Source organism: Vulpes lagopus, chromosome 11 (assembly GCF_018345385.1).
Source record: "Vulpes lagopus strain Blue_001 chromosome 11, ASM1834538v1, whole genome shotgun sequence".
Taxonomy (NCBI): Eukaryota; Metazoa; Chordata; class Mammalia; order Carnivora; family Canidae; genus Vulpes; species Vulpes lagopus.
Window position 1 is genome coordinate 105,425,649 of NC_054834.1, and position 24,701 is coordinate 105,450,349.

General features: G+C 34.9%; 1 protein-coding gene across 2 annotated transcripts in view; it reads right to left on the minus strand.

The window, feature by feature from the left end:
• The window catches only part of NCKAP1 (NCK associated protein 1), a 101,955-nt gene that overhangs the window by 1,581 nt on the left and 75,673 nt on the right, over positions 1-24,701 (minus strand). For both annotated transcript variants that reach the window (XM_041773907.1, XM_041773906.1), the window contains 7 exons: positions 15,732-15,825; positions 8,580-8,662; positions 8,103-8,183; positions 3,411-3,504; positions 1,335-1,451; positions 589-698; positions 155-244 (listed from right to left, as the gene is read on the minus strand). In XM_041773907.1, coding sequence (XP_041629841.1) covers positions 155-244; positions 589-698; positions 1,335-1,451; positions 3,411-3,504; positions 8,103-8,183; positions 8,580-8,662; positions 15,732-15,825 — 669 coding nt within the window. The remainder of the gene's footprint in view (positions 1-154; positions 245-588; positions 699-1,334; positions 1,452-3,410; positions 3,505-8,102; positions 8,184-8,579; positions 8,663-15,731; positions 15,826-24,701) is intronic.

Genomic DNA, 24,701 nt, shown 5'->3' on the forward strand with positions numbered 1-24,701 from the left:
CCAGCAATATTTAGAAAGTGTGTGGCTTGAGTCAACTACTCAGAGGGGATCAAAAGGAATTTCAGCTCATGTTGTTATTTAATTAACTAAATGCCAAGAAAGACTATCAGACTGGAACTGTTTTCTTGTTAATAAAACATAAAATGAGACTTACCATATCTAGCAGTAAATACACAGATTCTCTGTTTCTCGTTGTTGTTTTATCTGTCTCCTGGCCAATTTTCAGTAGACTGGAAGATGCCAGCTTAGAAGGATACAGACAATTTAAGGAAGTTTTAATGAAATGTTCACAAGTTACTTGTTTATTTTCAGTATGTTTCAACTTACAATATATTTCAATCATTCAGTGGCTATCTGTAAGATAATGGGCAAAATTCTAGGCAGTCCAAATACCAGCTTAGAAAAAAAGGTCATATTGCAGAGCTCTAGAAATGAGAGACAGCTAAGGGAACAAATGGTAACTGGCTCCTTTATTTGGTTCTCCTTTCAGGGGGGAAAAAACGGAGACTGTATTCTGCTTTATTTGATAGTTATCATTTTAATTTTCCTTATAAAACATCAAGAGTTCTGCTATTTGAGTATACCTACCGCCAGAAATTCCTTAAGACGGTCTTCAATGCTTCCTTTGTGAATTGTAAACAAAGCTGCGGCAATCTGGTTGATGGCTTTGGCCAAGCAATGTATGTTGTTGCAGTGCCCTGAGAAAGTTCATATAGGGTTTGTGGTTTCTGTGTGACTCCGATATTTCAAATAATACATAAATGGCAAGTCTTTAATAACTTCACAATATAAAAAACTTCACAATATAAAAAATATTTATATAAATAGTGACATTATTAAAGAGCTAGGACATAGCCTGCCTTGCTCTCCTTTCATTTTCATGTGGACTAGTGCTTTTAAAAATACTATAGTAGAAAAGCAACAAGTGATGATGTCTCTATTAAAAAAAAAAATTCCTAAAAGAAATCATGTATCATTTTTATCTTGCCTTAGAAACTTAAAAAAAAGAAGCTCTTAGCTGCTGTAGAAACATTTTGTCATTCAATCTTTAAAATAATCTTAAGAGTTGGATACTTCTTCACCATCCCCTGCCACACACATTCAGGCACCCAAAAGCTCACCCATACATATTTCATTTATCAGGAAACTAGGGCTGAGAAAAAGAAAAATCTATTTTCTCTTTCTAAAGAAAAAACTATTTATGGTTATCAAGCTAGTAAGTGGCTACTAAATTAACCCGCATTCTATTATATACAAACATTAATTACTTGAAAACTACCTATTATATCAAAAGTTACTTCTTCATTGCCAAAACAGTTTTAAAGCACTATTACCTTCTATAGCAGGGCTATACTGAGACATCACGTTACTTGCCAGTGTCGGCAAGGAAACTGCCACAAAGACCATAAGGAGGCAGGCAATTTTATATTCTTCTTCTGGACTTATGTTTTCTAAGGGAGAAAATTAAAAATAAAACCAAGGTATTTCTTCAATATTAGTTAAGAGTTATCAATCTAAACCAGAAAATGCAAAATTTAATTTTTGTATAAAGTATATTACTGAGCTTCTACAGAACTAATCACAACTTTGCTGTAAGAAATATAGAAGTAACATATATTATTATTGTCTATTATTAACTATCCAAGAATATTTCAAGGACCTCTAAAAACCCAATAAGACAAAAAGACAGAGATGATAGGACAAAAAAGTACGATTAGGATAAGTGGAATCCTAAAATTTCCTAACTGAAAACTGATAAATTATTATTTCATAAGATAATTCTGTGTACTACAGTTTAGAAAATTATCTCATAAATTACTCTGTAAAATCTTCCCAAAAAATCCTTAAATAAATGTAATTTAAAAATTACTATTTAAAAGACATAAAATGTGGAAAGTGGACTGGATTTCCAACCTCTCCATTCTAAAAGACAGAAGGAACCAGTCATAAATGAAAATAACTAGCACTGCTCTAAGTCCTTGAAGACATAATCCTTTCTAAAATATTTACTATAATGTGTACTAGAACTCTAGGTCACACCTCGGCACTTGAATTTGGTGCCTGGAAAATTCTAGTTACTCTACTATTCACCCTACCACGCATATATAAGAATTGAACATAAGTGCCAGAATAGGTCTTAAAAATTTGGCTATGAAAAATAGAGCTGTAGCCAAACGAGTAATAATGGCAACTGCTCATGTGACCATAATTAACATATTGCACGAATGATGAAACAAAAACTAGTGTTAAATAAAAAAAGAACTGATGAGCCCAGCCAAACATGCTGAGTACAACGGGATAGGGAAGGGCATTTTAGTATCAGAAACAGATAAAATGTTACCTACTTTGGAGACAAATTTAGAAATATCTAGAGCATTCTGGGTTCTATATTTTGAAGACCTGGTTTTAAAATCTTTTTTTAAAAAAGATTTTATTTATTCTTTTATTCATAGAGACACAGAGGGAGAGAGAGAGGCAGAGACACAGGCAGAGGGAGAAGCAGGCTCCACGCAGGGAGCTCGACGTGAGACTCGATCCAGGGTCTCCAGGATCACGCCCCAGGCTGCAGGCAGCGCCAAACTGCTGCGCCACCAGGGCTACCCGGTTTTAAAATCTTTTAAATGTTTAATATAACACAATGATGCACTGACTGGTAAATAGCTCTAGCCCAGTGAAAACAGGACGCCCTTTTCCAGGTATCAATTTTGCTACCTAATGGTCCATCTCCATGAGTACGCAAATGCTGTTATGTTACTCTCTCACCTGAAAAAAATCCTTCTCTTGATTTTATTCCTGCCTCTGGCTACTGTAATTTCATTTCTTTGTTCCCTTTTATAGTAAAACTCTTTGATAGAGTTATTTTATACTTATTTCCAATTCCTTTTCTCGTGTTCTGTCTTAAGACCTCTCTAATCAGCCTTTTGCTCTGAAAACTCCACTGCAACTGCTCTTGGCAGCATTACCCATTAACTCTACATAGTTGATCATTCTCTCTCCACTTTGTTGGAAGCTCCTCTTTCCTAGTTTTTTTTCTCCTTCATCCATCCTTCTTTCTCAGTTTCTTTTCTGGTAATTACTCCTTTTCTTCCTGAGTTCTTGAAGTTGAAAGTATCCTCAGGCTCAGACCCTGATCCCTCTTACTTCTGAATTTATGCTAACTAACCTTAGAAATTCCATCTAGTCTTATGGCTTAAGTATCATCTGTATGATGACTATGCTAAAACATAAGTTCCAGAAAACAGGGATTTTTGTCTCTTCTACATTGCTATATTCCAACTACCAAAAAAAAAAAAAAAAAGCAAATATGACATTAAGTGGGCATTTGAATAGTGCCACAACCTGCATACCTGTATCTGTATTGCCCTGATAATTTTAACTAAGACTGATATGTATTTACTAATGCATTTTACCTGATTTTTGTGAGGAGAGAGCTACCACCAAGGCAGGATCAATCTCGCAAGGTAATCCAGCAGCTGATGATAACTCATACACATTCATTGCAACCTGATGAAATATATAAGAATTATAGAGTAAGAAATATTTTAGCAAATTTCTAAGAAATCTCACTTTACTAAGAAAAGATATACTGTTTAAATTAGAATCTACCTATAAGAACACTAGAGAATTTCAAAACGTGGCTGAAATAGGAACCACAGCACACCCAGCCTACAATGAAAAACTGAGTTATTACTTCATGACGTACTGCTTATTTGAACTTCCTATTGTCATACTAAAGAAAGTTTGTATACTCTCTGTGGCAAATACCAACAAAATCATCCTAACATTATTTTTCTTGGAAGCATGGATGTAAAATATCAAGCCAAAAGAGATGAATAAATGAACAAAAGTGAATCAAAATCACTGAACTTTTATTTACATTCATACTTATTAAATGAGAAATTGGGGTGGTTCAATGCCTCATCATAAATTACTTATCCTAATAAGATTTTTTTTTCAAGCTCTATGCCCACCATGGGACCTGAACTCACAACCCAGAGATCAAGAGTTTCATGTTCAACCAACTAAGCCATCCATGTGCTCCACAACAGATTTTTAAGGAGTAATGATTTAAAACCTGATAAAGGAATTTCTAATGACTAAAGTAATTCTTTTTGGTTCTCACATATGGATTTCAAGTATTTACAATACTCTGTTCAATACTTCAGTTAAAAACCACCTACACGGTTGGTTACCTCTGATACTACTAGAAGAAAAACCCTCAGGATAAAATATGAAGTAAAACTGTGTATCTTAAAATGAATGGAAATTGTCATGGAATAAGTTTCAAAAAAAAACATTTGGGGGGGTAGGTGGCTCAGTGGGTAAAGCATCTTGATTCCAGCTCACGTCATGATCTCAGGGTGGTGAGATGGAGCCCCTGCATTACGCTCTACACTCAGCAGATGAGTCTGCTTGAGATGCTCTTCCTCTCCCTCTCCCTCTCCCTCTCCCTCTCCCCACTGTGCATGCAAGCTCAGTCTCCTTTTCTCAAATAAATCTTTTTTTTTTTTAAAAAGGAAAAACATTTTTTTTTGGTGATTCATTACTCACTCCACATACAAAAATTAACTCAAAATGATCATAAACCTAAACATAAGAACTAAAATTATAAAATCCTTATAAGAAAATATAGATATAAATCTTTATGACTTGGGTTAGGCAATGGTTTCTTAGGGCACCACAAAGAAGAGGCAACCAAAGAAAAAATAGACAAACTGGACTTCACCAAAACCAACAACTTTTGTGCCATAGAGGACATTATTAAGAAAATGAAAAAAACATCCACAGTACAACAGAAATTTGCAAATCATGTATCTGTTAATAGACTTGTATCCAGAATATATAATGAACTCTTACATCTCAAAATTAAAACAGCAAAAAATCCAAGTGAAAAAAACAAGCGAAGGACATGAAAATATTCAATATTCATCGTTTCAGGAAAATGTGTAACAAAACAATGAGATACCATGTCATACATACTAGCATGGCTATAAGTAAGACAAACAGCAACAAATATTGACAGGATATGGAGAAAATGAAACCTTCACACATTGTTGCTTGAAATGCAAAATGGTACAACTACTTCAGAAATAATCCAGCAGTTTCTCAAAAGGTTACACATAGAGTTTCCATGTGACCTGGCAATCCAACTTCTGGCATATACCCAAGAAAAAGGAAAGCATATGTTCACACAATAACTTGTATATGGATATCCACAGTAGCATTATTTATAAGAGCCAAAAAGTGAAAACCACCCAAATGTCCATCAACTGATGAAAGGAAAAAGAAAATGTGGTATATCCATATAATGGACCACTATTTGGTAATAAAAAATGAAGTACTGATACATGCTACAAGATGAATAAAACTTGAAAGCATTATGCTAAGTAAAAGAAGCTAGCACCAAATGCCTACATATCATATGATTTATATTAAGTGTCAAGAATAGGCAAACTTGGGACGCCTGGGTGGCTTGGTGTGTTAACCACCTGACTCTTAATTTCAGATCAGGTCATCCTCTCCTGGGTCATGGGGTCAAGCCCTGTGTAGGGCTTTGTGCTCAGTGGGGAGCTGGCTTGAGGATGCCCTTCCGCAATCCCTTCCCCTATGCACACAGGCAGGTGTATTCTCTCTCTCTCTAAAATAAATAAACAAATCTTAAAAAAAAAAAAAAAGAGCAAACTTATAGATATAGAAGGCAGGTTAGTAGTTAACTAGGGTTGGGGACTAGGAAGATTTCTGGAATGACTGCTAATGGGCACAGGCTTCCTACCAGGAGATGAAAATGCTCTAAAACTGGCTGCAATGACTGCTGCACCACTCTGCGAATATACTTAGATCTGCTGAATTGTATACTATAAATGAGTATATTTTAAGATATCTGAGTTATATTTTAATAAAGCTATTAAAAAGTATATATTTGGAGAACTGGTGGTTGCTAGAGGGGAAGGGAACTGGACAAACAGATGAAGAGAATTAAGAGGTAACAAACTTCCAGATATAAAATAAGTAACTTGAATGAAAAGTACAGCATAGGGAATAAGTCAACAACGTAGCAACCTTGTATGGTGCCAGATGGCAGCTACACTTACCATGGTGAGCATTTCATTATGTGTATAAATGTGGAGTCACTATGTTGTACATCTGAAACTAGTGTAATATTTTATGGCAACTATATTTCAATTAAAAATAAATTTAAAAATATATGAGTTTTCAAAAAATATTAAGTTCTGTTGAAAGTTTGCTAAAAACTGAACATAATTATGTTGGGTGCTGAGAGAGCTGGATGGTTGCTTAGAATATTAATTAGTATTCTCATAATTCACACACCTGTGTATTTTAATATTTTATTTATTTATTCATGAGAGACGAGAGAGAGAGAGAGAGAGAGAGAGAGAGAGAGAGAGGCAGAGACACAGGCAGAGGGAGAAGCAGGCTCCATGCAAGGAGCCCAATGTGGGACTTGATCCTGGAACTCCAGGATCACAACATGGGCAGAAGGCAGGCGCTAAATCAGTGAGCCACCCAGGGATCCCCACACTGGTGTATTTCAAGGAATGATTCTTCTTTCATGTTTTCTTAACTTTTTTTCCCTACAGTGTTTCCATTTAATCACTTTGTACTAATCATAATGGTTTTCAATCATACAATCATAAGACAATCATTGATCTCTAACGATCACACTAGTACTGTGTACACTAAGCATCGTGAGACACACAAAAATAAAGGAAAAAAGGTCTTCAAAACGTTCACAATCTAGCATAAATTGAGGAGAAAAAACACAATTATAATACAAGGCAGAACATATGTAACTCCACAATGGATAAACAAAAAGTTTTCTGATAATAATAATAAAAAAGAAATCCTTTACTGCCTGGGGATCAACGAATATTTCTTAGAGCAACTGAATCTGGCCTCAAAAGAAATGCAGGATTTCCAAAGGCAGAAAATAGAAAAAGGGCAAGATTTTCAGGTAAAATAATTAAAGGATGAAACAGACAGATGTGAGATTGCACCCAGGAAGAACTAGTTACCTCACAGGATACATATGAAGAGAAGCATAGAGTAAGAAAGGGAGGAGCATGGGAGAAGGAAGAGAAGCACAGTGTAAGAAAGGGAGGAGTATGGGAGAAGGATGGAATAAGCCATGGAAGATAAGCCTCAGGAAGTGAGTGGCATCAATCTGAGAAGCCCGGAGTGTCAAACAAGAGAGTTTAAACAACTTTTTTCAGACGGTGTGCTTTAAAACATGTGAAACAAAATAATTTCTCCAAGACACATGAAAGTTTAGAAAACATACAGATGAGATCACTTACTGGATGTGTAACCACTGGTTAATTATTGCTGGGGTTAGATAAGGAGTTGGATTTCATGATCAAAAAAATTTCAAAACAAACAAAAATTGTAAACTCATATATGGCTACTAATATTCTATATTTATAAAAACAGGATATGAAAATTTAAAAAAATCATACCCTATAATTGACATCCTTTTACAAGACTTTTTAATATCAATTTATAAAAAACTGATTTAATTTTAATTAAACAAAACAACTCTTAGTTCACGGGCTTGTCAAATTATTCTGCTTAAGGCCATGTATAGACAGCTATCAGCAAAAGGGATAAAAATCAATATGGTCAACCGTATTTGGAGGAGTCAACCCATTTTACATTGCTATAGGTAATCAAGGAAGATGAACTTTCAAAATGCCTATGTAGTAGCACTTTGGTGCTGAGCTCTCAAAGATGTATTTTGTTTTTTCTTTTCTTCTCACTTTTTATTTTTTGAGATTTTATGTATTTATTCATGAGAGACACATAGAGGCAGAACCAAAGGCAGAGGGAGAAGCAGGCTCCCTGCAGGGAGCCTGATGTGGGACTCGATCCCAGAACCCTGGGATCGCACCCTGAGTCAAAGGCAGACATTCAACTGCTGAGCCACCCAGGCGTCCCTCAAAGATATACTTTCAAAGGCAAGCATGCTAACTGATCACTCTAAAATAGACACTTTACAGTAGTTTAGAATTTATTAAGTTTTATTGCATGTGTAACTCAAATATTTCATTTTAAACCCTGTAGAATTGGAACAGAAGGTTTATTACCTTCATATCAGTTTCCCTTGGAATGTGATCCTTGAAATCTTCAATTGAACTTACAAGAAAAGGAATGTGGTAAGATAAGACCTAGGCAGGACAACAAATAAAAATGCAGTTACTTTTAATTGTGAACCCCAAATTTATCAAATATTACCATTCAATTACTTCTAGTTTTCATAACTTTTTAAAAACATTTTCACATGATTTTCTAAAGTATTAAGAAGAGTAATGCCAAACTGAATACAGCCAAAATGGGAAATGCTTCAATGAAGAGTAAAGTTGAAAAAGTAGTGCAATATCCAGACAAGCTATACCCTCCCACCCCAATTTCAAAACCAAAATTAAAAATGTTTAAATAACTCTAATTTCTATATATTTGATTTTATATAACTATGTAAACTAGAATTTTAAGTAACTTTTAATTCCTGGGAAATTAAAAGGGATTATTTGACTATAGGATGTGTACTTATAATGGTTTCTTACATCTCTAAGTGCTTCTTGTGCCAACGATCGGAAGGATAAAATCACACCAATTATTGTCATCCTCTTCAAGACACTGTCGACAGCTAAATTGGAAGAAAGGAGAGGAGAAGAGTATGAATTTGATTCTTTCTTAACTAGGAGAAAACTCTTAGTCATAAAATTCCCATGATAAAAGGTACAAGAGCAATTTGACTACAACATTAAAGAGGCAAAGGTACCAAAAGATGATATTAAAAGGAAATTACAGTTCACATCAAGTACACACTATTATTTAAAATGGTTTAGATGGTTCACCAGAATCTGGAAATAATCACATAAGTAGCCACTTGTATAATCCTCTCAGAAATGGCAGAAGTAGGGGGAAGGAGAGAGCGAGCCTAGGGGAGAAACAGGAAGCTGCCAGAATGGAAAGGAGCTAAGTCCTCAAATGGTCCCAGAACTTGGAGACGCTAAATTCTTAAACTGTTGAGGAGGTCTGGAGAGTCAAGAAACAAAAAAATGACTACTGAAATCACAAGCAGTTTTGGTAAGACCAGGTTGCTGACAACTACGAATGGATTTGATCATTTAACATTTTGGTTAGAAAGCATTACTTTGAAAATTATTACTATGTATTCAATATTAAAACTTAGTTAACAAAATCAAGGGAGATTAGAATGGGAAGGATCAATACCTTCATATTTTAAAAAGCCAACATTTATGGAATTACTCCAAATATACAAGGCATCATACTGTGTAATAAGAACACAAATATAAACAGAATAATGATCTAGCGCCATGTAGGAAAGGAAAAGGGCAAATATAAGGAAGAAACCATTGAGAAGATGCAAGAGTAAAGTAACCTTGTATGTGACTTTAAATAAAAACTTAAAATGAAAAAAAAAAAGAATAATGATCTAGACTATAAGTAACAGTCTAAATGGACTATCAAGAAAACTAAGAAAATATGACCCTATTTATAGGAGACAAAAAGATTAACAGCTGACCCTTGAATAACACGGGTTTGAATTGTGTAGGTCCACTTACACATGGATTTTTTTCTTTAAATATAGTGCTGTAAATGTACTTTCTCTTCCTTATGATTTTCTTAATAACATTATTCTCTTATTTTATTGTAAGAAGGCAGTATATAATACATATAATATATAAGATATGTTAACTATTTTATCAGCAAGGCTTCCAGTAAACAGTGGTACTAGTAGTTAAGTTTTGGAGGAGTCAAAAATTATATGCAGATTTTTGACTGCACAGGGAGTCAGCGACCCTACCCATATGTATATATGGTAGGGTGTGTATATATATATATATATATATACACACACACACACACACACACACACACACACACACAACTTGTGTATATATAACAAATTTCTAGAAAGATGTACAGAAAAGCCTTAACCATAGTTACCTATGAGAAATAGGAATGGAGAGAATTGTTATGACTTTCTACCTCCTGCGTGGTTTGCTTTAAACTGTGACCATAGCGTCTTTTATTAAAACATACTAACAGCCAAAAACAAAACAAAACAAAAAAAAAAAAAAAAAAAAACATGCTAGCAGCGACAATATAAGCCAAAATGTGATGAGAATTAAAACAGTGGTGTTCACAAAATGAAGGCACAAATATGTTATACATTCCACGAGCAGTTATCAGTTAAATCAATCTTTTCATCTTTCTGTAGCACTCAGTAGAGTGCCTGAGACTCAGAAAACTACAAGATGTTTAATGAAATGGTTATTCAAAAAATGAGACTAGAAAATTGTTACCATCCAGAAAAAGAAGAAAGAAGGGTGAAAGGAAGTAATTATCTGAGAAAATGTCATCCAAGTTGGTCATAAAGGAGGAGTAAGAAGACAAAAGCATTCCAGGCCAGGAAACAAAATAAAAGGGGATCTAGAAAAAGGAATGGCAAAGAATAAGGTGAATAATCAGAAAATAAGTAGTGGGGTAGAATCATATATTTTCCATGGGATGATACCCAGAATTCAATCAATTAATTTTGCCAGAACTATATCTTACGACCTCCTCTTGAATATACACAGTAATAATGACATATTAAAAGTTCTGAGAAACTTCATGGTAAGAAATGTTGTTTAACTGATCATTGATGGACTATTCGCTATACCTTTTTAAGCACTGGCATCTCCTTTTATCCCCCATAATTTCCATTAACATCCTGCTCTGGTGTGAATGTTTATGTCCCTACAAAATTTATATATTAAAAACGTAAGCCCCCAAAGCTGATGGTACTAGAAGGTGGGGCCTTTGAAGTGCACTCAAGCCAGGAGGGTGAAGTCTCATGAATTTGATTACTGCCTTATAGAAGCTTCAGAGAGAACCCAATCCCTTTCAGTCACATGAAAATAAAATGATGAGTCTGTGACCCCGAAGTGGGCCCTCACCAACCATGCCAGCACCATGATCTCGGACTTCCAGCCTCCAGAAATATGAGAAATAAATTTCTGTTGTTTATAAATTACCCAATCTGTGATATTTTGTTGTAGCAGCCCAAACAGACTAAGGCACATACATGCCAAGGAACTAACACTGAGCACAGGCTATGTTTGGATCTCAGGCCAGGCAGGCAAAAAGTAGTGGGGGAAAAAGAGGTTATCTAAATAATGGCTTCTGAATAACATGCTAAGGATTTTTAGACTATCCTCCAAGCAAAGAGGAGGTAGTTCAGGGTTTTTAAATATAAGGAGTAATATGAAAAGAAATCTTCATCAATATGACTCTATATGTGGGAGATGGGCTAGAGAGGGAAGACTGGACACGTTAGGAAACAAAGACTGGAGTTCACAAAATAATGACAAAACCTTAAATGAGAACCATGGGAATAAAAGGAATAGATTTAGGCATCATATTTAAGATGTGGGATCTGCAGCAGGAGTTACAGGCTCAAACATCTACCGTAGGTAACATAAAATAGTGAAGTAGACTAAGCAAAAGAACAGTGAGGGGGGGAAACTGAAGAAAAACATTTCTAAAGGGGGCAACTGCTACTTAGCTCCAGTCCATCACTGCCATATGGGGAAATACTGCCTAGAATTTGGGGGGAGGGGACCCAGAAGTTTGGATGTTTATGCAAAATCTTCCATTTTTAAAATAATGATCAAAAAATGTTTTTAAATTTAATGCAGCATAGAGTCAAAATTTTTTTCTCTTTGGGCCAAATGTGATCCATCAATTTGCAAACTCTGATCTGGAACATAAACAGCTACTCATAGATATGGAATGTGATTATAGGAAAAGTCAAGATAGCAGAACCCAAGTTTCCCTGTGAGAATCACTGGGTGAATGGCATGGGAGGTAATAAAATGGTCAGTAATAGAAGAATATCAGGCTTTTTCTCCTCACCCATTCATACCTCCAATGAGGGGAATATCCTTCCTATTCCAGAGATATTGCAAAGTATCTGTGGGTCATATAGCTGTAGATAATCTAACAATGTTTCTCAAACTTCAATGCAAATCAGAATTACTTGCTGGGCCGCAGCAAACTGATTTAGTAAGTCTGGGGTGGAAATAATTTACATTCTTAACAAACTTCTACATGCTATGCCTGCTTGTTGCTTGTGGTCCACAGACCACACACACCCGGACCAAACCAGCCCTCGGTATTAAATTCCTGGAGCTCCATATATAGAGTCAAGGATGGGGATGAATATTTTAAAGATACACTGATGAATACGACTGGATACATTTTCCCAATAGGATTATTAAAACAATGGCTTAAAAAGGTAAAATTACTGGAAAATGAAGAGAATAAAATTTCAATCAAAAGGAGGAAAAAAGAAATCTTATTCAAGTAGAGTAAGAGGAAAGAGGCCCAGATTTTGCAAATGGGTAGTCACTAATGACCTCTTCCAGAAAAGTTTCAGAGAGTAGCCACATTATACTCAAAGCAGAAGACCAGGAAAACAAAACAGTGAATACAAGCTAGTCAAGAATTAAGCAATATGAATAACACTAGAATGAATAAAAGGTAGGCTTAACAACAGACTTTAACAAGTGTTATTTTACAAGCAGTATCTGGCTTCCATGGAGCAGGAGACTTTTCTGGGATCAGGAAAATTGTTTGGAATGACAAACGTAGCAAAAAGTCAAAGATCTGATAGCAGAGGAGAATGCCATTAAAATCACTGAATTTTAAAGTCCAGAATGGATAAGGAAGTAAAGCCAGGAAGAAGCTGATTAGAAAACTAGGGAGACATCCAAGTTTCAAGGAGATAGAACAAAAGATTTAGTAGGAGTGAAGAAGTGGGAAAGCTGGAAGACAGGACTATGATCTGAGAGTAAAGCTTCAAATTCAAGATCTTACCAGTGCAATAATTTCAGGTGATAACATTCAAAGTACTGCTAAAGTAGCGTTGGTGGTATAGTGGTGAGCATAGCTGCCTTCCAAAGTACTGCTAAAGTAAAGGTCTCTGGAAGCAACTTGTAGGTTTGTAGATGGTGGCAACATCAGGGCAAAAGTGAATGAAATGGATTTTAAAAAGGAAGAATAACTACAGGAAAACTAGAAAATGAAGGTCTCTAGTAAGGGAGTCAATAAAGCGAGCCTTAGGAGACACACTGTGAGAAAACAGAAAGAAATAGAGACAGTATTAAATTTGCTCAAGTCACATGGCTAAAAAGCCCAAAAACTGAAAATTATTTTGAGATTACCTCCCAATTCACAGCTACTTTTTAAAAAAGATTTATTTATTTGAGAGAGAGACAGAGAGAGAGAGAGAGAGCAAGCCTGCATGCAAGAGTGAGCACAAAGGACAGAAGAAAAGGGAGAGAGATTCTCAAGCAGACTCCATGCTGAGCCTGAGGCCCCACGACTCTGAGTTCATGACCTGCACCAAAATCAAGAGTCACACGCTTGACTGACTGCACCATCTAGCTGCCCCAATTAGGGTCACTTTTAATAAATTATATGGCTTTTTAAGGGTATTAAAAAGAATATGGTTGTTGACTATGGAAATCCAACTGCTACAAAAGTGTATCAACTTCTGGATATAAGGTGAAGGAAGCACAAAGATAACAAAGATAGGAATCCGAGACAACAGAGTATTTTAGAAAATATTTCAACTGAAAGAACAGCTTTCTCTAGTCCCAAGTAAGCCATTCTTGAGCAGCTTTTCTTTTTCCAAATTACAAAAAAGAATTAATAAATTCTACTTATAGGCAAATTTGATATACACGGGTCATTCAGACTCAGCAATTCAGATTTTGATTTTGGACAATTCCATAAACCATGACTCACCACTACCATATCCAGAATTCAAGTAAACAGAATCTACATAAAGGATTATGGATTTTATTTTGAAAATTTACAAACTGAAAAAAAAAATTTACAAACTGTCTGGAATTTTAACAAACTCCATTTTGTTTCAATTCCACAAACAGGAGAGTTAACGTAACAGTAAACAGGCAATGAACAGTACAGTGGATTCCATGCTTCTCACCAGATGATACAGTGAAAACGTTATTTACTAATAAGAAGTTAGGTAATTAGGCTTCTTGGGTGGGTCAACTGACTATTAAAAAATGGGAGAATAAAAAAAAAAATGGGAGAAACATGAAAAATATAAGAATAAAGAAAACGAGCCTGGAAAATATAAGTATATAGTACAATAATGAACCAAAGAGATCAGTCAGAAATTTAAAAAATAACCTCCTATTAAGTATTCATACTCTACCTCCCTTTAATACTACCAAGTCAGTATTTTCATTTTTATCATTAATTTCATTTCTTAAAGTCCCATATGGTAAACCTGACCTTCCTTCCCTCTTTTGGTAGATAGCTCTAGGAAAAAAATTTTAACATATGTAGATTTGTGTCACCACCACTGCCTCCGTGGGGAACAGTTCCAACAACGTAAAAAACTCCCTCATTGCCTTCCCAGTTCTGGCAACTGAGCTGTTCTACAAGGTCACCTATCATGTAGTTTAATTTTATATGAATTTTTATTAAAGAAGTTTATATTTTTGAAGGTAGGCATAAGATAGCCTAATAAAATGATTCTCTAAAACTTTATACATTTATAAAATTTGATAAAGCTACGTAACAGTTAAAAGAAAATTATCAAAGGCGAAGTATTGAGTAAAATACATACATGGCTATAATTTTTTCAGGATTATTTTTTATTTGGGAGAATAAACTCTTTGGTTTTCTCAAACACAAAGAATACTTTATTTGGTATTTCATTAATTTTTTAATGTTGGAAAGGTTTTTAAATGAATCAATAAGTATGACTTTAGAATGATTTTTAATTATACGTCAAGTTCCAGGACCAAAGCAAATGAAAATGAAATTAATTCAAAAGCATCTAAAATAGTTACCTGGCTAAATATAGTTTGATAAATATTTAAGATTCACTGTTATTCCACAATGAATCTTATTTCTTCTCCTACAAAGAACCAATGTCAAGAAGATATTAAAAACAATTTTTTTTAGTTGTAGGGCTCAGGTTTTCATCCAATGGATACTAGATAGCAATGAAAAGGAACAGATTACTGATTCACTTCACATAGCCGGTGAATCTCCAAAACACACTAAGTGAAAAAAGGCAAATACAAGAGTATATGCTGTGTGATTCCATTTAGGTGAAGTTCTAAAACAGGTAAATTTAATCCACAGTCATAGAAATCAGATCACTTTTCGTCTGGGTTTGGAGGATGGCCAGAAACTGGCTATGAAGGGACGTGAGGGAACTTCTGAGGCAATGCAGGTGCTCTATGTCTTGACTGTGATGATGGTTACACAGATATATGCTTCTGTCAATATTCATCAAAGCGTTCACTTACATGCATAATTTCATCGTATGCAAACTAAACCACCATAAAGTTGATTTTTAGAAAGTTATAGACTCAAAAGTTAATTCTCCTTTAGTCTAAATTAATATAGACTTACTTGGATTAAATGACTTTATAAACTAGTAATATTCATCAAGTATTTCATACATGGTACTAAGAGTATAGTAAAATAAATGTGAAATACGTAAGCCATAGACTTAAAATACTGTTTCACTGCAAATATTTTCTGCTCTCTTCATAAGCTAAGGAGTACTTATATTTACGTTTTAGCAAAAGCTAAATAAATACTGAGTGTCAAGGTCTTCTTAATGCTTATAGAAAGTTTCAAGAGTTACCCACATGATAATCTTTTAAAGAGTGCGGCCATCTGGTCTGGTTTGTCAAAGCTGGTCCTCATTTGTGTTAGCACATCAACATTCTCCACCACAAGTTTCTAAAAAAAAAGAAAAGAAAGAAAGAAAGAAAAAAAAAATAAAGATCCTAGGTTAGGCATAGACCACCTTGTGTTAATAAGAGCATGCTTGGAAATCATAATCCAGTAAAGTAGGAAATACAATTCATGAAATCTGGATGTTCTATGCTATATACTTTTGTTGGTGGTTTCATTAAAGAATCTTAAAATTATTTACATAGGATTAATGTTTTTCTTCAGTTTGCAAATTCAAGAAGGGAGGATGGTTCAGGAAAAAGCAATAAAGATATGCAGTAGGATAAAGGATTACCTAATGCTTAAACACAGAACAGCATCAATAATAAAAAACAGACACTGAAGTGGATACAGAGAGCAATAAATTCCAACCAAAATAAGAAGAACTTGCTAAAGTTAAAGCTAGCCAAAGATAGCCTACAGTTCATCACTGGATGCATACAATCAGAGGGAGAATAACTTTTGGGGTATATACCACTTCATGGGGATTATAATAGAGCAAGGTTTCCCACACAAATTATAAAAATGAAAGTGTTAACTATCTACCTTCTCTTTCAGAGACCACTGAGAAAAAGAAGAGAAGAAGAGATAAAAATAACGGAGAGGAAGAGTAAAGGATAGTTACTCAAAGAAAAGTATAACTCATTAAAGAATGTTTTTCTTAAAAGGTACTTTGGAAAAGTAATTCAGTTTAAAAATTAAAATTAAAACAAATATAATTTATTTGATTCTGGCAGAGATAATGCCTATATATGTATGTGGAGAGCCTCGATGTAGTATTTAAATATCCAGGGAGGAAGCCTAGGTATATTTCAAAATACATACAAATCCAAGCTTCATCCTTAGATATTTCAATTTAGCAAATCTGGTTGCAAAGATTTAACAGCAAATGTACTGTTAAAGTGCCAAAAGGGTTTTGTTACAAGCCAAAGGATGATGGTAACTGACTTAAGGGAGCATGAAAACCTATTCAGAAAATTTATAAAAATCATTTTCCTATACTTTTTTTTTTTTTCATTTTCCTATACTAGTATGAATTTTTGTTTAGGTTACTTGATATTACAGGCATACCTCAGAGATATTGCAGATTTGGTTCCAGACCACTGTATTAAAGCAAATACTGCAGTAAAGCAAGTCAAAGGAATTTTTTGGTTTCCCAGTACATAAAAAAAAAAAAGTTATGTTGACACTACACCATAGTCCATGAAGTGTGTAACAACATTATGTCTAAAACCAATGTATATACCTTAATTAGAAAATACTTCATTGCTAAAAATGCTAACCATCATTTGAGCTTTCAGCAAATCATAAATCACTGATCACTAGAACAAATATAATGAAAAAGCACAAAATACTGGAAGAATTACCAAAATGTGCCAAAGACATGAGCAAATACTGCTGGAGAAATGGTGCCGATATACTTGTTCGACACAGGGTTGGCCACAAACCTGTAACTTGTAAAACTACAGTATATGTAAAGTGCAAGGAAACAAGGTGTTCCTGTATTCACATTATTTGTCTTCATGCTCCCAAAGAGATACACATTTCCAGTCATATCTGTTTGCTAAACTCAACTTCTACAGTCTCTGATTATACTATCTCCTCCTCCTGGGGCCAATTCAAAATCTGTTCCATGCTAAACCTTGATTCAGTCAATACACACTCAAATATATGCTCAACCCTGACAGTGGTCCTGCACCTTGAACATGATACCACATGTATCACTGAATCAGATACCACTGAATTTTAAATGCACCATTATCTTATATGGCATTAAGGAAAAAAAAGTTTTGTTTTTTTTCTTTTTTACCAATTAAATTGATAGTGTTTCCAATCAAGTGACTTTAAGATACCTATAATTTCAGAAACATAAATATATATTAACTATGTTTTAGAATCAATAAATTGTAGTGTATATTTAATGGTAAAGCTACTGTAATCACCTTTTAGCTCTGTACCAGACCAATTTACAAACAATCCCATTTACCTGATCTACACAAAAGAGGTGTTATTCCAGTTTTACAACTGAGGAAACTAAATGAAGGCTTAGAGAAATGAGGTAACTAGTCCAAAGTTATAGAGATATTAAAACAGTGAGTTTTGGAATTTGAATTCAGATATTTCTGATTTAAAAATCCATGCTCTTAATCCCTAAAGAAATGGTTCCCAATTTTTAGTGTATGAACAATCTGGAGGACTTATTAATTAGAACACACATTGCTGGGTTCTGGTCCCACAGATTTTGATTTAGCAAGTCTGAGGCAGAACCAAAAGTTGTGCATTGTTAAGTTCTGAGGTAAGGCTGCTGCCACTGATCTGAGGATCATACTTTACAAATAATTACCCTAAAGTATTTGTTTGTACATTATTCCTTAAAAAAAGTTAATGATGTCTCCACTTAAAAAATAGTTTACATATTAAAAAAAATTTTTTTTCCTCCCTCAACTGCATCCTGAAACAGAACTCTAAATATTTTAGGCCATTGATTAGTATCACTGGCAAATGGACCATAAGCTGGAAGTAATACTAATGAATACAAATCAAGTGAAATATATCAACAGTACTAAAAATAAATTTGGTTTTCAGTTAATAAGAAAGTGTTACATTCTTGGCATAACTCATATTTAAATTTTCTACTTCATTTGAAAAAAAAAAAGTCTTCTATGAAGAACTAGAAGAACTGATCTGTAAAATGCCAAAAAACGATTCTTTTGGCAGGATTAGAAGGAGACATTGACTCAATGGGCACACCACCAAATGAAACACCTCAAGAATTTTAGTAGGAAAGAAGACTGGCTGTTTTCTTCTCCAAAGAGCAATGAACACATTTTACCATGAATATGCATGATATGCATGCACAGTGTTGACTATGTCTGACACATGATTTATTCACAACCATTAAATATAAAGAAGTTCTCCTTTTTCCTGACACACAAACTTACTCTTTGAAACAACGAAGGTCATCTTTAAGATAAAAGAAAATACGTGACCACATATTTAGTTGATGTCAAGTTAGATTAAACATGAAAAATAAAAACAGAAAAATAAAAGCTAAGAAGTTATAGAAATTATCTTAAAAGTATTATAATTCCCTCCATAACATTTTATATACCAATTTCATCATTTATTTATTTTTAGAAATCTCTACACCCAATGTGGGGCTCAGACTCACAACTCTGAGATCAAGAGCTGCATGCTCTTCCAAATAAACCAACCAGATGTCCCTTTATATACTTATTTCAAAAAGATAAAAATGTGGGGCATCTGGCTGGCTCAGTCAGTATAGTATGAGGCTCAAGCTCAGTGTTTGAGTTCAAACCCCATATATGGTATGGAACCTACTTTTAAAAAAAAAAGGATAAAATGCTATTAGAGGCATCCTCATGTTCTAATGTGAAGAGTGTGAGTTACAATCTCTTCAGAGGGATACTTGGCAATATTAGAAAATATTTAGACATCCCTATCTTTTGATCCATTTTCAGAAATTTCTCCTATGCTCACATTATGTTTATAAACTATGCGGAAGTGCTGGTTAAATGTCTAGTGTTTTACACACGTCTAAAACTCTTCTTCCAGAAATTCACTAAAGTGAAAGGAAAAGAATAAAAAAGATTAAATCTACAATAAATAAGAAAACATTACAGGAAACAAGATCAAATGAGAAAGTCAACAAACTTCTAGAAGATGGAAACTGGACCAAAGAATAAGTAGAGGGGAGAAATGTGACCCAGCAAATTCCTGCAGGGGAAATATAGTAGAGAAGGCAAGCTGATACATGCCTTTAGGACCCAAGTAGGGTGTAGAAGTTGTAGGCAGTGGCATAGAAAGACTGGAAGATGTAAACAAGATAGTTATTACATGTCTAAATGGGAGGTTGTCACACACCTCTCACCATCTTAAGAAGTGATGCCATTTACGACAACTCTAAAATCAGGAGCAAAAGTCGACAGGAGGAAGAGAAGGGGCAGAAAATGACCTGAGACAGCCAGACAGATGTATGGAAACTCCTACCTCCACATTCCAATGATCTCCAACAGACTTCTACTCTCTAGGTGGAGGTTACTGTTTTTGAAAAAGGACTGTAGGAATCATTTGAAACTATGATGAAGATACCTTCCTCCAAAGAGTATTTGTTAGCTTTTGTCAAGCACTTTGAGGCACTACTAATCTAGGACCACCTTAATCCAAGTTTTAGACTACAGGTTCCTTGGTCAAAAAAAGCAACACCATAAGGGCTGGAGATCCTGAGCAGGGGCAAATCATTTCCAGTTCATGATTACCCTGCAGATACAACCCTTTGGGGGTATATGTGTAAAGAAGGTTGAGAGGAATTTAAGCAGATTTTCCACTCTCCACTTTAGCAGGCTTTTTTACTACAGAATCCACCAGTACACAGGCCACAAAACCTACGTATTACTCTTACAAATATTGCTTCTAGATAACCAAATGTCCTCAGGTCAAGGGTAGCTTCCAGTGCTAGCCTCATGTCTCTGAGTTCCCACATTCTCCTAATTTTGGCCTATACCTTTTTAGCTTCTTTAAAAGAAGAATCTTTCTTTATATCTCTCTCCAACTTTTTAAGTTGTCTTTAGGAGAAAAGATGGTCTAAATAACCTAGCCTATCAATACTTGAAGCAAATATCTGTATGCTATTTTGTTTCTGTGTTTTCATAAATTAGGTCCTTCTAAGGAAAGTAACTTTATACATTTAAAAATGTAAAACAAGTAGAATCATCACTGAGAGACTGAGTACTTTCAAAGATTTATCTCAATGGGACAGAATAGTATACAACACATTGAACTTGTCTATGTGATACACCAATGTATTATAAGATTTCTTATGTTATAAAATACAAGAATATACATGGAAGTATGCCTCAGCATACAGAGGCTAAGAAAACAAAGTCATAAATAACATCTTCTCCAGTTCTTAATAATATATAAGTAGTTGAATCCAGATAAAACTGGATTACATCTTGGGGTTGTTAAAAGGGATTTGTAAGAAAATGGCTGTAAAGCACTGTGCAATTCCAGAAAATCGAATCATTAGGACTAGCTTTGTTTTGAAGAAACTTAAATGGTAAAGGCACAATGCTAGAAATGTAAAGCTTTCATATTTATGGCTGCCTACGTGAAGGAGCCTTTTGAAAATATTTAAATCAGGATTTACTACTTCAGAAGTAAAAAGGTAAAAACAGCAAGTCCCTAAATACCAAAATATAATCATGGTTTTTAAAAAGTCTTCCTGGGGGATCCCTGGGTGGCGCAGCAGTTTGGCGCCTGCCTTTGGCCCAGGGCGCGATCCTGGAGACCCGGGATCGAGTCCCACGTCGGGCTCCCGGTGCATGGAGCCTGCTTCTCCCTCTGCCTGTGTCTCTGCCTCTCTCTCTCTCTGTGACTATCACAAATAAAAAAAAAAAAAAATTAAAAAAAAAAATGTCTTCCTGTAACTACAACTTCTTGTCATTAATAAAATATGCAAGTTTCTATGAAGATAAAATGAAAACTCAAGTAAGAAAAATCACATGGATTTCCCAAATGCTAAAATCTATGAAAAACTACATGCCAACAAATTGAACAACCTGGAAGAAATGAATAAACTCTTAGAAACCTATAAACTACCAAAACTGAAACAGGAATAGGAAACTTGAACATACTGATAACCTACAAAGAAACTGTATCAGTAATAAAAAATCTCCCAACAAATGAAAAGTCAAGGGCCAAACGGCTTCACAGGCGAATTCTACCAAATATTTAAAGAAGAGTTAATAACTATTCTTCTCAAACTATTCCAAAAAACAGACAAGGAAGGAAAACTTCCAAACTCATTCTACAAGGCCAGCATTACTCTGAAAACAAAACCAGATAAAGACTCCACAAAAAAAAGAGAACTACAGGCCAAAATCTTTGATGAACACAGATGAAAAAATTCTCAACAAAATACCAGCCAAGAGAATCCAACAACACTTTACAAAAAATCAATCACTACGATCAGGTGGGATTTATGCCCAATATGCAAAGGTGAATCAATATTTGCAAATCAATCCATGTAATACATCACATCAATAAGAAAAAGGATAAAAATTATGTGATCATTTCAACAGATACAGGAAAAGCATTTGACAAAGTATAACATTCATTCATGATAAAAGCCCTCAACAAAGTAGGAACGTACCTCAACATAAAAAGGTCATACATGAAAAGACCACAGTGAACATGACACTCAGTGAGGAAAAACTGAGAGCTTTTCCCATTAAAGTCAGGTACAAGATAAGGATGTCCAATCTCCCACTTTTTTCAACATAGTACTAGAAATCCTAGCCACAGCAATCAGACAACAAAAAGGAAGAAAAGGCATCCAAATTGGGTAGAAAGAAGTAAAACTCTATTTGCAGGTGATATGATACTATACATAGAAAACCCAAAGACTCCACCAAAACACTACTAGAACTGATAAAAGAATTCAGTAAGGTCACAGCATACAAAATCAATGTAGAGAAATCCACTGCATTTCTATACAATTAGTGTATAGACAGTGTATAGATTAGATTATATTCTATAGATTAGTGTATACACTAATCATGAAGCAGCAGAAAGAGAAGAAAACAATCCCACTTACAATTGCAACAAAAAATAGTAAGATACCTAGGAATAAACCTAACCAAAGAGGAGAAAGATCTATGTTCTGAAAATTACAAAACACTGACAAAAGAAATTGAAGATGGGGTGCCTGAGTGGCTCAGTCAGTTAAACATTCAACTCTTGGTCATGATCTCAGGGTCCTGGGATGGAGCCCCATGTTGGGACTCCATGCTGAGGGGGGAGTCTGCTTGTCCTTCTCCCTCTGCCTTTGCCCCTTCCCCAGCTCACATGTGCACATGTGTCTGAGCACACACTATCTCTCTCATAAATAAAATCTTTAAAAAAATGTAAATACATGTCATGTTCATGAATTGAAGGAATATTGTTAAAATGTCTATATCACACAAAGCAATCTACACACATTTGATATAATTTCTATCAAAATACCAAAAGCATTTTTCATAGAACTAGAATAAACAATCCTAGAGAATTTATATGGAACCACAAAAGATCCCAAATTGCCAAAGCAATCATGAAAAAGAAAAAGCTGGAGGCATCACGATTCCAGACTTCAAGTTATACTACAGAGCTGTGGTCATCAAAACAGTACGGTACTGGCACAAAAATAGACACACAGATCAATGGAACAGAACGGAAAACCCAGAAATGAACCCACAACCATATGGTCAATTAATCTTTGGCAAAGCAGGAAAGACAGTCCCTTCAACAAAAGGTGTTGGAAAAACTGGACAGCAACATGCAAAAGAATGTTGCAACCTATGTACACTATATACAAAAATAAATTCAAAATGAATTAAATACCTAAGTATGAAACATGAAACAATTAAAATCCTAGAGGAGAACATACGCATTCACCTCTTTAACATTGGCTGTAGCAACTTCTTTCTAGCTACGTCTCCTGAGTCAAGAGAAACAAAAGCAAACATAAACCATTGGGACTACATCAAAATAAAAAGCTTCTATACAGTAAAACTAAAAGGCAACCTACCAAATGGGAGAAGGTATTTGCAAATGACATATCTAATAAAGTAATATCTAAAATACATAAAGAACTTACACAAACCAACAGCCCTCAAAATAATCCAATTAAAAATGGGAAGAACAGACATTTCTCCAAAAAATACATACAGCCAACGGACACATGAAAAGATGCTCATCATCACTTATCATCAGAATGCAAATCAAAACCACAATGCAATCTCACTGTATACCTGTTGGGATGACTAAAACCAAAAACACAAGAAACAACAGGTGTTAGCAAGGATGTAGAGAAAGGAGAACCCTCTTGCACTGTTGTTGGGAATGCAAACTGGTGCAGGCAGCCACTCTAGAATATGGAAGTTCCTTAAGAAAACTAAAAACAGACCTACTCTATGATACAGTAATCACACTACTAGATATTTACCCAACAAATACAAAAATACTAATTCAAAGGGATACATGCAGACCAATATTTATACCAGCATTTTCTACAATAGTCAAATCATGGAAACAGCCCAAATATCCATCAACTGATGAATGGATAAAGAAGATGTAGTCTGTGTGTACACACTGGAATATCACAGCCATAAAAAAGAACAAAATCTTGCCATTTGCAATGATGTGGATGGAGCTATAGAGTATTAGGCTAAGTGAAATAAGTCAGAGAAAGACAAATACCGTATGATTTCACTCATATGTGGAATTCAAGAAACAAAACAGATGAACATGGGGAAAAGGAGAGGGAAAAAAAAAAAAAAAAAAAAAGGAGAGAGAGGCAAACCAAGAAACAGACTCCTAACTGTAGAGAACACACTAGGGGTTACCAGAAGGGAGAGGAGGAAGGATGGGTTAAATAGATGATGGGGATTAAGGAGTGCTTTGGTTGTGGAGAGCACCAAATATTGTATGGAAGTGCTGAATCACTAAATTGTACACTTGAAATTAATATTACACTGCATGTTCACCAACTAGAACTTAAAAACTTAAAAATAGGGCAGCCCCAGTGGCTCAGCGGTTTGGTGCCACCTTTGGCCCAGGGGCAGATCCTGGAGATGGGGAATCGAGTCCCACGTCAGGCTCCCTGCATGGAGTCTGCTTCTCCCTATGCCTGTGTGTGTCTCTGCCTCTCTCTCTCTGTCTCTCATGAGTAAATTAAAAAAAATCTTTAAAAAAAATAAAAAATACATTAAAAAAAACTTTAAAATATTATGCTATAGCTACCAAAAGTGTCAACATAATCTTTACCTGTACTAGTAAACATAGTATCCAGAATAGGTAAGTGCATCTTCACTAATCGG